General features: G+C 37.4%; 1 protein-coding gene across 1 annotated transcript; it reads right to left on the bottom strand.

The window, feature by feature from the left end:
• Nucleotides 1-609: 609 nt before the first annotated feature.
• On the bottom strand, nt 610-14,909 carry LOC124168902. Its single transcript, XM_046547278.1, has 8 exons — nt 14,717-14,909; nt 14,505-14,591; nt 11,896-13,967; nt 11,278-11,386; nt 9,444-9,591; nt 7,751-8,481; nt 6,922-7,059; nt 610-1,482 (listed from the first exon to the last, which is right to left on the bottom strand). The coding sequence occupies exons 1-8, from the start codon at nt 14,789-14,791 to the stop codon at nt 1,390-1,392; spliced, it is 3,453 nt and encodes a 1,150-aa protein (XP_046403234.1). The 5' UTR covers nt 14,792-14,909; the 3' UTR covers nt 610-1,389.
• Between the last annotated feature and the right edge of the window lie 33 nt (nt 14,910-14,942).

Consider the following 14,942-nt stretch of genomic DNA (forward strand, 5'->3'; position numbering starts at 1 on the left):
GTACACTTGGACCAGCCACTGTGAAAACTCGACAGAGAAAAAAATCATTCGCCATGTGTTCAAAGTTGCGGCTTTTTTCTCTCTGGCTGTGGTGCAGTGCGCAAGACTTGGACTACTAGTTGCATGATATGCTCAGTAGCCCACATCATCTTGTCTGGTATGATTCACGAATTTACTCACGGGAATGATGCCTCAGTAGTTTAACTTGCTTAAGCACTAGGGCATTGGGAGATCTGAGAGAATCTCACTGAATTTTTTGGCCCAACAGAAATGATAAAAATTAAGACATATTTTGCCGAATGGATATCAGGAATGGGAATGTTTTTTCCCCCCAAACAATCACTCAATATTTTTTGCTTGCTATTCTTTTGAGTGATCCCAACACTTCTGTCACAATATTCGATTAGTTATGAACTTATGTGGGGTAATATCTTCATATAGTTCTACCAGCAATTCTATTGCATAGCAGGAGGATTATAGTATTTGTTAAAACATAGATTAATGTAGCAAAATAAAATTAATCTTTTGATTTCACTCATCACTCTTTTCCATCATTTTATATTATTAGGTAGGATAAAGAAAAAAAACTTTTGAATTAAGCAAAAAATACTAATTTTTTGTGAATACTTATTGAAAATACCAAAGATACAATTTTTTCTGTATCACTTAAGTACATGCATAACAAATGTTCCAGTAAGGAAAGTAATAGAGGGAAATTCCCAAGAAAACAAACCATTGTCATCTCCTAATATAGGAGAAAATCATGCATTTTTACTATAGAATAATTTAAAATAAATTAAAGCATACAGACATCAAGGAAAGACTAGTGGGTTGTCAAACTGATAAGTTGTTAAAATTGGTTTTAGTTCTATTATTAGCACTGACTGCGAAAACATTAATAGCACAGCCAAAATTATCTCGAATGTTAATATTTAGAACTTCAGGCCATTTACATAAAGACCAACGATGTTGTCTTCACTGGGTAAACAGACAATTACATCAAAATCACATCAGCTTCAGAACTGAAATAGTAATAAACAACGTGAAACTGACGTAAAATTCCACCTGTGATAAATATTATAATGAATATATCATCTTTGACATATTCGGAAATGGCCAAAGACAATTCACCACAACCATTGAGATATTATTCAAATACCAGCCTAAAATATTAAAGTTAATCCTTGTAACTCACAATTAAGCACATAAAAGTAGGACTTAGAACATAAATAAAGACTAATCAGTTAGTATCTATTGTAAGCCATGGAATCATAATGCACACAAAAATATTACGTAATTTTCCCAAGGCACTAGAAAGTAGAAAATTATTCCCTCGGCTTCAACATCCTCTACCAGTTGGCAAGCACTGAATCCAATGGTGTACCTGGGTCAGATATTGGGTGCGAATAGAGAAGGTTGGAAAAGATCGTTGTCATATGTAGCGGCTAATCGGACCAAATATTCTTTGGGGTCAACAATGACCTGAAAGAAAAATACAAAAAATAAATAGTATAAAAAGTATGCCTAAAAAATCTACCATTAGATTCAAACATTTGAAATTGAAATCATATTAAAATAAATTCAACTCCTATATGGTGTGTTAGGCAAAGTAGATGAGTAAGGACAAAAAAATGAGGTTCCTAAAAAAATTGAAAAGATTAGCATAAAACTACATGATATCACTAGTAACAATAGTTGGACACATAGATTTTCTTTAGATGACAGTATGAGAAAACTGGTGGCACTATCTATGGAAAATTAAGAGATTAAAGAAAAAAAAGCAAAAAGGTACTAGGAAAAGAATGAAATTGATGAGATGAATTAGATATGCTTCTCTCGAGTTTGAAGCTCAACTCACTTTCGCTCATTGGTGGGGTTCTCCTGTTGTTAAGGTAATAATTCTTGAAATAGTAAAAATTGCACCATTTGGCCAACTTTAAAAGTGCTAATTGATCTCAAATTGGTTTCTCGATATATCATGTGGCCTAGATTCGAAAAATAACATTTAAAAAATCGATTTTTTGACCTCCAAACGCCTCCAAAAAGTACAGGAATAGAGGCAGTTGGCAACCTGTAACAGAAAATTTTATGTTTTGACAACTCTCTTTAGGGTTTCAGCCAAAGACAATTTTAGAGGGGGTCGATTCTATGACTTTTTGTTGTATCTCGTCTTGTTCATCCCAAATATTTGTAAGAGTGAGTGAGTGGTTGGAAGTGGGTTTTATAGTATTGTATAGACTTCAAAGTAACATATAGCTCTCCGTAAAAAGGAATCCTTCAAAAATTTCTTTCAATTATTCTGCATTTCACAATATTTTCTACAAACTTGAATTCGTATTTTTTATTGCATTTTACAAAGAGGAAAAATTGATAAAATGTTGTCTTAAAACTTGATCATAGCACCTGAGAATAATTGAGTAAATTATAAAGAAGATTATTTTCAACCTAGATAGCAAATTTAAGAATTGAACATCACAAGCTTAAGTTTCTGACGAATTTTCTAAAACTATTTCTTCAAAGACGAATGTCGTAGAACAGTATTTTTGGTTGAGATGGTCATCCAAGCACGAGTAATACGAATTTCACGATTAAAAAATGTGAATTTTGAATGCGATGCATAATAATACGTTTTTTGTGCAAAATTGGTGTCAAAAGAAATTTCAAAACCTAACACATAAACATTATGGAAAAATTTGGTTAGTTATTTTTACGAGCGCTGAAAATTCCTGTACTTAATTCAATATTTGGCACATCTATTAAAATTGTAAATAGAAATTGAGGGCCTCACAACAAAAAATCATGTTTATCTAAGATATTAAGGTCAACTTCTCTTGATTTCGTGAAATGACCAAGCGGAATTTCAAAGTTAATATTTTATCTCAGAAATCATCAATACATGCCCACTTAGAATGTCCAGAATGGTTTATGAAAGATAAGATAAAAATTTACAATTTATAAATACATGATTGGCATAAAACTTGATAAAATGAGCTAAATAGCAATGGAGAAATTCTTGGACTTGATTAGTGGTGAAATTATCTATTTCTCAGCAAGTATGTATCTTCGTTAACACTAGAGGTTTCTAATTAAATTTGAAAATAAAAACTGAGCGCTTCAAGAGGAAATGTCTAAAAAGTTTCTTGAAAGTCTGCGACTATAGTGCGAAAATGCTTCCAGATAGAACACAATGTAAAGGAAACGACAACCAAAGCAAAGCGAAGCAATAGCAGTCTGGGTTAACCCTTCCGGCCTTGTTACACGGTACATTAATAAGTACAAGTTAATGTACCTTTGCGTGAATGATTTTGGTGGACCGGAATGGAACATGTGTGAATGCATGAACCCGGGGGGGGGATGAGGGGGAAGATCCCCCCCAAAGTCTCAGAGAAAAAAAAATATTTGAAACTATTGTCAATTTTTGACATATAATAATTGCATCTGCTCAAAGTTAACTTTTAAATTCCAAAATGATGTAAAATATATATCCAGGCAAGTAATTAAAAAAAAAAATTCCAGGACTCCCCTTTGTGTGAGGGGGGGGGGGGGGCGCCACCCTAGGCCCTCCCATCCCTCCCCAAAGCATATCCCTAGTTACGCCACTGCATGAACCAAATTAGAACAGGTTCTATTTTCTGTGCATGCATTCGCACAAGTTGGGTGGTTACACGGTGCATTTTGGCATTCATTCTCACGTTCATACATTTAGACATTAACCTGTACGTGTTAATGTATCGTGTAACCAGGCCTTTAGAGTGCGGGGACGTATTTATATGTTTTGCTCACTGACTGCTGCATTTACCATAAATTTTTATTGCTACCTGGATATGTTGCAGTTGGGCACTTTCCCTCACCACAAGGCTCGCTAATGGGGTTAACTCTACCAGTCTAGCCCTTGCGGCAGGGGGTGCCTCCTGCACTGGGGGTCTCTTCTGCACTGGCTGGCATCTACAATCATGAACTCCCGCAGCCCAAGGGTAAAAAAAAACCCACCGAAATAAGAGTTCAGCAATGTGGGTTGCAGCTATCAGGCGCACCGAATATATGGCGTGGGGAAAAATTGTGTCACGAAATTTTAATCCTGAATAACTGCTGCCAGTAGGAACCAAAATCACTAATGATTTTCTGGTCGAAAACGCACCATTTTTGTAGTGTTGGCATCTCACCCCGTGAACGCGAGTGGAAAATTACTGACGATGTTTAGGTCGAAAATGCACCGTTATTAAACTACAGAAACTTTAAGCCAAGAATTGCGATTGGCCACGAGTTTATTCTGTTTCCGGATATTCTGAAAAACTTATGACTTTATTTATTTTCTTAACCCCGAAAACAGCACTAGTCGGCCTTTACATCGGTGGGATAGAACATAACGACGATAACTGACATCCATGCCCTGGATAGGGGTAATATACCCAGGCGGGGCTCGAACCCACGACCTTCAGCCTGGCAGACGAGTACTCTAACCCACCGCCCATAGAATTCTTTTAATAGGGTGGTTTCCTATTATTTTTTTTATTGCCTAAATCGAAAGATTATTACTCCTGGAGTACGTATTTCACACTTTTAGATTTTTAAATGACGATATCTATTTTTCGCGATTAAATGAAAAGTGAAAATTTTCAAGCGCGCGAAAACGAGACGCGTAAGTATGAATGCCGGGAAATCTCTCTCCGTGTGGCGTATTTCTGGTTCCCGCTGCCGCCCTGTGAGGTGACCTTGAGGCGAGTTGAGCGCTGATACGACGCAGGCTGCTAGCGGGTAGCTGAGCACCCTGCTGGCTGGTAGCGCTTGGCTTGAATAAGGATTATTAATACCTTATCAAATGAAGAAAACTTTCCGACCTTAGCCAGTTTCAATAAGTGATTATTAAGACATGTTTCCCTGAGCTCTGCGCCTCATGCATGCATTGGTAACCTCAGACGATGTATAACTCCTATCTTCTCGTATAGAAACTAGGTCCCTGTGACGTCACGTGGAGTGGCATCGCGTGGGCGCCAATATGGCCCTTTTCAAATGAGGATAAAAATGGAGCATTACCATTCGTCTAAACCGGTATTTCTAAAACGAAAAAATTTGTATATTATGAATACAGTAATGGTGGGTAACGAATCGCAATCAATGCCTTTCGTTTTATTTGATGAAGGAAACTACCCTATTGTAACATCCGTGGCTTTGCCTGCCGGAGATCGCGATGTATCCAAGGCTTCCGGCAACAGGTCAAGCCCGCGGAAAACTAGGCTCAAAGTTTCTGTGGTTTAAAAACGGTGCGTTTTCGACCTAAACATCATAAGCAATTTACCACTCGAGTCTACGCGGTGAGAAACCAAAACACTAGCAACCAGACCAAACCCGATCCAGTGGCGTAGCGAGGGAGGAGGTCCGGGGGGTCCGGACCCCCCCGAAATATAAAAACAATTATTTTCCTTCTTAAAAGAAAAGGAAATATTGAAAAATCATGAATTTAAAAAAATATTTCATTAACAAATTAAGTTTCTTCGATTATAAAAAGTGTTAAAATTAGTTTAAAAACCATTTCTTTGTACCCTGTTTTTCAAAAAATTTCCCCCGTGGTTTTGGACCCCCCCACCGAACGAAATTCATGGCTACGCCACTGACCCGATCTCCGTTGTTTCGTCTTCTTATCTAACTTTTCCTGAGACCTCTCTTCTCCATATCACTATCCCAACGAGTAGCAACTACTCCTCTCATTTTTATATCATGGCATGATGGAATTCTCTGGAGTGAAGTATTCCGGAGGTAAACTAGTCCCCTATTCGGATCTCCGTGCGGAGACCACTCTAGAGTAGGGTGTTGCTTATTTTTTATTTTTTCTCGGATTTTTGATTTCTACCTCTTAAAATATGCTACTGGGTGCAGAATGGATATCCTAAAAATTTCAGCTCAATTGTTTAACATTTAGAGGTCGCTCAAAGAGCATAAATGCAATAACATTAAATTTTCACAATTTTTTGAAGTAACATCATTTTCAGGGGTAACGCACGATTTTATGGTCCTTCAGGGCCTAAATTCGCTCCATTTTTACGTCCGCTCAACAGTTTTCCAGGAATACAATACTCTACCGCTAGCTACAGCTGCGCGTCACACCCCTGACGGCGAGCTGGTCGCTCGCGGGCCGCATTCACGGTCAACTGATCACGGCATTACGCCCCCCTCGCGCCTTCTCTAAAGAGAGTCCGTGGAAGAAAGGAGGAGTTACCAAAAAACCTGTATGGTTTTACATTGTTATAAATTCTGGAGACTTGGTGCCCCCATACTTGGTGCCTTTAAATTTTCATTTTTTCACCTCCCTGAAGACTCACTTGGGTGGAAAATGATTTTCAACACATGGGGATGTGAAACAAGAGATCTGTAAGTGGAAGAAGGAAATGACGGGGGAGTTCTGTGAGGAGAGAATAAAAAAACTCGTGCCACGTTTTAAAACCTACACATAATGGGAAGATGACAACATGGAAAAATAAGGAACATATATATATATATGCCTTCAATCAGTGGTGTAGTGGGGGTAGAACCACCCAGAATATAAAAAAAAACAATTACTTTGTTTCATAAAAGAAAACAAAATATTGAAAAATCATGAATTTACCAGGGAGTCCTTTGAAATATGAAGTTTTTTTGATTATAAAAAGTGTTAAAATTACTCTAAAACTCCCTACTTAGTATCCTGTTTTTGAAAAAATTTCCCCTAGTATTGGACTCCCCCGAACGAAATTCCTAGCTACCCAACTGCCATCAATATCATGTAATTAAAAAAAAATTACTATTTAAAAAATAGAGAAATTCCATATTTTTACTTTCTGGACATCCTTCATAATATTCAGGAGCATCAGGATCAAAGAAAGTTTAACAGTAAACAAATTCACATTTAAGGTTGATGAAAACAAAAAGAAAATGTGAAAAACTTACATTTACTGATCTCGCTACATGTGAGAAGAATGTATCTAGTTCATGATAGTCAAGGGAGACATGACCAGAGGCTGGTTTATGAAAAAGCCTTTCTTCTTTATCATTCCGAAAATTATTCCTTGAGTCCAACTGATCCTTCTGCAAGAAAAATATTAGGGAGTAAAAAAGCATACTTGGGTGCCAACCAAATTACTTTAAAATTCCTCCATGTTTACACTTGATTGAACGGTCATTAACTGATATGAGTACGAGGAACACTAGCCCATGGCATTGGGTAGTTCTCACTCACAACAAATTATGTATTGCTATGCCAAGATATGGTTTTCTCATGACAAGCTAACTACTACATTATCTATCGCACAACAATCACAATATAGTGAGTGATTCGGTTGGAATGAATGCACTACTGGGTGCATCTATTCTAATTCAGTAAAAAAATTGTGCATGAGTGAGCAGCAACTGATCTTGGTATGAAATGTTTCTGTAATTTATTTCTATAAATAAAAAGGTCTCTGTGGGCTGCAGTTTGGAGACCTCTTTTCCACATTAACAAATATAGAATTCCTCTTGCAATATCACAAACTATTGGCCACATTATGAATTGGCCTGATGAAAACTCACAGAAGAACAGGTGGAAGGGATGAAAGGCAAGGGATAGCCTCCAATGAGTTACATAGGACAGGTTATAGAGGAAGTTAAAGAGAAGAAATATGTCACTATGACATCACTAACAGATAGAAGAACAGAATGGAGAGCTGCGTCAAACCAGTCTCAGGATATTTTACTTATAATGATGAATATCTCAAGAGAATGAGCATAAAATACTAACCAATGATGACATTCTATCCCTGTTTCTCCAATATGGACCCCCATCTCTTGAGTTTACATCTGCATCACGGGAGTTCACATTTTGACCATCTTTCTCAGTCTTATCCCAATGATAATGTGTCTCTTGAGTACTCATACTTCTGCAAGTATGTCCAACTGATTTCTTACTGGATTCATGACAACATTTGCATTCACGGCAACACCCATCTTTCCTTTTCTTGACCACTTCTTTCTTCGGTGCTTGCCTTCTGAGTTTGAAACCAGTTTCACTTCTCACCATCTCTTCACCATCCCCTTCTTCATCACTACTGTAGACATCATGATTGGACTTTTCAAAGCTCACTTTCACGTCTTCCGAACTTCCACTTTCCTGGTCTAGTTTCTTATCCTTGCCCACATTGATTTTTCGTGTCTTTGCAAGAACCATGGTCCTTCGATGTCTCTGCCTTCCTTTGGTGCTAACTGCTACCCTTCCACCTTTTTTCACATTATTGACCACAACATCAGCGTCTCTAGCTTTCTCTTCCCTTTCATGAACTGGCACTTCACCACTTTGAGGCTTTGCTTTCGGCATCATCAACTCTAGTCCACGAGCCAAGATTGTTTCCATTCGCTCCACTTTTTGGCTTAGTTCCTTAACTTCCTCAAGACACTTTGATTGAGTGTTCATCCATGAATCACCTTTGGTATCATCTTCACCCTTTTCCTTTGTATCTGATCCAAAACTATGGCCTAAAATGGAAATTTAAGAACATTTTGTAATTAGGTCAGGCTCTTTATTTAACTTTTATTGACGGTGTATCATCTACACTCCACATTTTAACAAATAGAAATACTAATTAATCATTGAAAAAATCATAATATGCTTTGCTTTGCTAAAAAGCTTTGATGCAATACCATTTGTTCCAAGATTACACTTTACAACTGACGATGTGTTTTTGAGAGAAAGTATTCATACATTGAAAATCTCAGGAAAGAGCACATATTTTTTAAACAAGCTACATATATAAAAACATACAGCCTAATGCCATAAAATTTGAATTTAATATGACAAAAATTACTCTCAATCAACATTCAAATAATTAATGGTTAAACACATGACTGATAATAACAAAAAAACACGGAAAAATAATAAATCAAGCAATAAGTTGTAAAAATTAAGCGACAAAAATTAACATTGAGAACAAGGAGGCTAAAAAATAATTTTAAGTACATTCCCCAGATATTTGCACTCTATTGCACCAGTAGTGCAGTGGTGTAGCGAGGGGGGAGGTCTGGGGGGCCCGGAGCCCCCTTAAATATAAAAACATACATAGTTACTTTCCCTTATAAAAGAACACAAAACATTGAAAGCTCACTAATAGATTTTACTTAAGATTTCTTAGATTAATGAAAATTTTTTAACTAAAAAAAGTGTTAAAATTAGTTCATAACCCTCTACTCAATATCCTATTTTTCAAAAATTTTCTGAGCTGTTTTTTGACCTCCCCCAAATGGAATTCCTGACTACCCCACTGCAGTAATGATACCGGAATTGAAAAATTAAGGAAGGAAAATAATGGATTTCCAAAATATGCATAATTGTATGATTAGATTAGAGGAGAAGAATAAGCAAGTCACAAAGAAATGGAAAAAAAGAATGCATGAACTACTCATGTGGATATAGGACTATTCATTTCAAATGAATTATTTACCTGTGAGAACTGCCAAGGAAGCATTAGTGATGGCGGCATTATTTGACTGCTGATATGCCACCCTCATGGCTTCAACGTCCCTGCCCCAATCTCTTCTTGCTTCAAGCATTCTCGTCCTAAACTCCTCCTCGAGTTTCACATTTGCATCCTGAAATGTAACGAGAGTAACCATTAACCCATTTATGCTGAAGGTTTGAAAAATGCAAAATGTACCATGATTTTTTTTAAATATAATAAGCATAAATACATATAAAAATGATATCTGAAAGCCTAAACAAAAAATTTTTCTTTTCCAAATTGTTCATTAAGAGACGTTCCAAAGATGGAACACAAAGCAATCACTATTACAATGTAATCAATTTTGAAAACCCATTATTTTGACTCAGACATTAATTAACTCGCCAATGAGAGAGAGAGTGAGGTGAATAATTATTACAAGAGGATTCATTTAATTTTTTACATTAGTAAATGGCAAAGAGGAAAGCAAATTTACATTCCTTGCTTTACGTATAATAGGGTAGTTTCCTTCATCAAAAAAAACGAAAGGCATTGATTGTGATCCGTTACCCATCATTAGTATATTCATAAAATGCAAATTATTTGGTTTTAGAAATCGCAGTTTAGACCAATGCTAATGGTCAATTTTAACCTTATTTAAAAAAGGCCAGATCAGTGCTCATGGGATGCCACTCCACGTGACGTCACAGGGACCTATATGCTGTACGAGTAGTCAGGAGTTTCACATCGCCTGAGATTACCAATGCATGCATGAGGCACAGAGCTCAGGGAAACATCTCTTAATAATCACCTATTAAAATTGCCTAAGGTCGGAAAGTTTCATTCGCTTGATAGGGTATTTATAATAATTATTCAATTCAAGTGCCACCTGCTAGCTGGGTACTCTGCTACCTGCTAGCAGCCTGCATCGTAGCGGCGCTCATAGCCTGTACACGGCAAAAGCCGGAACCAGAATGACGTCACACAGGCTTTTCCCAGCATTCATACTTAGTCGCCGTATTTTCGTGCGCTTGCGAATTTTAACTTTTCATTTAATCGCGAAAAAATAGATGTCGTCATTTAAAAATTTAAGAGCGTGAAATGTGTACTCCTGGGAGTGGGAAATGCGGAGTAATAATCTTTTGATTTAGGCAATAAAAAAATAATAGGAAACCACCCTATTGTATATTTAGGATGGAAATCACAGGACAAAGTTCGAGGACTTGGGGGTTCATAGTATGAATCAAGATTGCACCTTGGAGGTTATCTCTCTTTCCTGCTAGGTTCAGCACTAATACCATAGGAATTGATACAAAGCTAGATCAAAAATTTTGCTTGATGGAAGGAAAAGATTGCTTTAAGACAAGGCTCTTCAATCCGCGGCCCGCCAGCTAATTTCTTGGGGCCCCTGCAGGCTAAAGAAAATATTATATCGTGCCACACAATATAATATATATGTCAGCACACTCGTAAAATATAAACAATGTCAAAAATCACATTGATTGATTGAACTTTTTAGCCAATAAAGATTATTGCACTTTGAAATTATGTTTTTTTTTTCATTTTATTGGTGTGATGGTAAAGTGACATAGACCACTAGTATGTCCCTCAATGCATTAAAAGAGGTTCAAGACTCCTGCTTTAAGAGGCATAGCTTGGAGGATAGCTTGGAATCCATTAGCTTTCCCATTGGTGGGTGTATCCCTGTGGCAAAAAATCTTATACTTGGATTTAGGGCTATATATCTTACGATGGCTGGATTGTCTTTTGTACCAGTATATACTTGACCTTCAACTCTGTGATATATTTTTCACAACTATCCATGATAGATACTAACCATCAGTCGATCCAGGGTCTTTTTGTGATCCTCCACTAATCTTTTCACTTCCTCTGCACCCCTTTTCTCTTCCCGAATAACTGCTTTCCTGAGGGTTTCAACTTCATTCCTAATTTTTTAGAGAATGAGAAACACTAATTAATTCCTATTTTGGTGTAATTTCGGTGAAAATTCTGAACTTTCATTAGCCTATCAATAATTCTAGGCAAAGTGCTAGCGTGCATCATTACACTATGGTAAATTCTTTTCACGTATTCTCTACAGCATTATTAATTGGGATCAATACCATCTTCAAGCAGAAAAAAATTAAGTAGGAAGTATAAAATACTCTTTATGGTTTGTGATTAGGACGTTACAGAGTACTATTAATGAGTATGTGCCATCTTAAATTTGAATTGATTTGATTTCTTGCAAACCCCTAGTATTTTAATTGATTTGTAATGCTTGCAAGATACGAAAAAAATCCTCTTGAAGACAATACATTTTGTAATTTAGATATATAGTTGGGGAACCTCTGAAAAATCTCTGCCATCCTCCAACTTTTGAGCCTGGGCCTACAGGGTGAGAAGCCCATCCCACAAACTCGATCATCAAAGTTGTTTTAACCTATAAACTTGCCTGTGAACATCTTCCAACCTCTTCAGCTGTTCCCCATGTCTGGCCTGCAAACTTTCAACTAGGTCCTCAACTGCAGACTTCTCCATTTCAAGCACATGCACCACAGCTTTCAAATGCTCTACCTCACCCTCAAAAAACCTCATCCTCCTCAAGTCTTCCTCCATCTGCTCAATAATGATAGTTTTCTCATTGGCTTCTTTCTCTTTTCTTCTGTATTTCCTCTCCAATGAAGCAAGCTGCTTAGAATAGTAAGACTTAGTGTCGGACTTTTCTGATAGTGAAGTACTGCCTACCTCCTCATCAGTAGTTCTACCTTCTGAAATATCATTTTTATTTGGTTTTGGCTTCTTTTCCACAACAGATGGAAGTTTATGATGGTGTTTCTTGCTTGATTTTTCATCATCCTTCTTGGTTTTTCTCCTCATCGGGGATCCTTCAGCATCTTCTATTGGTAACTTATCCAAGCCTGAAATCAACTTGTAATCAGCTTCTTCTTTTCTGCTCTTGCGAAGAGACTTCTGGGGAATTTTTTTAGGTGACTCATCAGATGCACCTCTTGATGTACTCTCACTATCATGCACTTGAGTATGACCAGTAGTTGAGGGCATGTGTTTCTCATTAAGAGTTTTACCAATTAATTTCTCTGGACCCACTTCAGTGGATGTCACATTAGTGTGGGTTGGATCTTGATCCTTTTCTTCTGGCTGAGATAATTTTTGTGCAGAATGCCTTGGTGAATATGGCTCTACATCCTCCAATTTCTCAGCAGCCATGTCCTTAAGGGACTCCACATTTTTATCTAACTCCTTACCCTTTATTGCCTCTTCTTTAGAAATTTCAATCATGTCCTCATTTACCTTACCTGGGCTCTTTATTTTGCTTGAACCAGTTAACCAGTCTGGTAATTCTTTTTTACTCTTTGAGGAGTCAGTCTTTGAAGGACCATCATCAATCGAAAATAAGTCCAATGGATCAAAATCTACATTTATATTCGCTCTAGAAGGCATCCCTTCAGTACCTTCCCTATTCCTTCTCCGCCTACCGGGCTTTACTGGTGAGCCATCTAAAAATGAGGGGGTATAACTCCTTGGTGACTTCTCCTCTTCCTCCATGAAACTTTTACTCTGAGAAAAACCAGAAGCCTTAGACAGTTCTTCTTTGCCTTTGATATCTTTTGCAGCACCTTTAGACTTATCCCTAACTTCCTTGGACTGACCAAATGAATCAGTAAAATTATTCTTGAAAGCCTGGGGAGTTTGTGTAGATTTTAATTCATCTTTAGGTGGTAATCCCAATCTTCTGCTTCTGGGCTCTCCTGAGCTTTTGGAGCTATGCTTTGGTGAACTTATATTCTCGCTCAATGAATTTTTGGAAGAAATCCCTTGGGGCTCTACAGCTGTGATAATATTCCCGCTTAAACTTGACTCCATTGGCTTTCTTGAAGATCCCATCAAGACCTTTGAAGGATCATTGTCAATCCCTGATAAGCTCAAATTTTCATTCTTTGACCTCCCACTAGAGTTCACTTCCTTCCCAACACTGAAAGTTACACTTGTTGAGGGCTTTTGATCTCTTAGCCCAATGTTTCTATCCTTCTCTTCATCACTTTCATCATCGAGTAGACCAAGCCAATCATATTTTCCAGGTTTTTTGTCTCCTTTTATACCTGAGCCAGTAGCTTGCTTGGGGTCTATTTTCATTCTGGATTCCTCAGTCGATGATTTTGAAGGGGGCAATACAGATGCCATGGGTTGTTCAGACACCTGATCTCCACCAAGCTTCCACAGATCATCGCCACTCCATAATCCAGTCTCTACATTGGAACTTGGAATGTTCGCTCCAACCATTGGAGTGGAGGTGTTCTCATCAGATCCAGCACCAAATTTTGCATTCCTCCTCCTAGCTCTGGCAGGAGCATTGTAACCTCCTCCAACATCAAAATTTCCCAAACTCTTGGATAAAGATTGACCCAAGCCCTCAGATTTTCCTTGATCATTGTTGGATGACAACGATGTCAGCACTTCATCATCGTCATCATCTTTATTTCTTAATCTCTCTTTATACACAGGATCCTGAAATCATAACAAATATAATTATTCATACGGATAGTATTCTCAGAATTTTGAAGAATGGATGTGCAATTTAAGGGAAAATAAACCAAATAGATAAAATAGGCCATTATAAGATTCATGGTTATGAAACCAATAAAATCAACCCATATTTTAGGCAATTATGACTTAAGTAATTTTTGCCCCATACTATTAGGGCAGGGGATTTAAATTTAATTTTATCCAACCTCAGTGGCGTCAGGGTAATGTCCTCGACTGCCAACCTAGAGATCGCGGGTTCGAATCCCGCCTGGGTTAACTTACTACTGTCCATATGTGATTGTGAAACAAGTTAATATAAAGAGAGGACTACCTCATTCTACATTCATTGGTTAAATAGACAATATTATTATTTACACAGCATTGGTGAATTTAGAACAGAATATTGATATCCCTAATCTATTTTGATACGAACCTATTTCAGATTCCGATGAATAACAAACTATTTTGAGGAAATTGGTAGCCAAAGTTCTATTATACGTGATTTCCTGAATAACTTACCTTCTGTTTTGATGCTATAGGTGCTGTGCGCGGAGGACTGGTGGCTGGGTCAGCAGAGAATAATCTTTTGTCTATGTCATCCAATGGCTAAAATAGAGAGCAAAATCAGCTAATACGAAGGCCAAGTCACAGCAAATTGAAATTACAAGGCATAAAGTAAGTTTATGAAACTCTATGATTATGAAGCTGCCAAACCCAAATGAATAACTCACATCTATCGTTTTTAAGATTTCGTCCAGGTCAATATCGTTAGAATCTCCAGACTCACTGCCACTTCTGACCTTCATGGCATTACTAATTTATCGAACTTTTAGTCAAGATAATACAATTGTGTCGTTTCATTCACTGTAGGACAAGAATCACGAGAATGTTGTTGTTTGTGTTTTCCGCTGCAACGATGACCTCTAGCGGCCACAAGCGCATTTCGGATTCAAAGCA

This window comes from Ischnura elegans, chromosome 12 (genome assembly GCF_921293095.1).
Source record: "Ischnura elegans chromosome 12, ioIscEleg1.1, whole genome shotgun sequence".
NCBI lineage: Eukaryota > Metazoa > Arthropoda > Insecta > Odonata > Coenagrionidae > Ischnura > Ischnura elegans.

What these genes read in the sequence shown, in the direction of transcription:
- LOC124168902 (XM_046547278.1), bottom strand. Translation starts at nt 14,791, where the DNA reads ATGAAGGTCAGAAGTGGCAGTGAGTCTGGAGATTCTAACGATATTGAC. An exon ending in AGGTTGGAAGATGTTCACAG is followed by an intron (nt 11,387 to 11,895) that starts GCAAGTTTATAG and finishes CTAAAAAATTAG; the next exon opens with GAATGAAGTTGAAACCCTCA. An exon ending in GGGATAGAATGTCATCATTG is followed by an intron (nt 7,060 to 7,750) that starts GTTAGTATTTTA and finishes TTTTTCTTGCAG; the next exon opens with AAGGATCAGTTGGACTCAAG.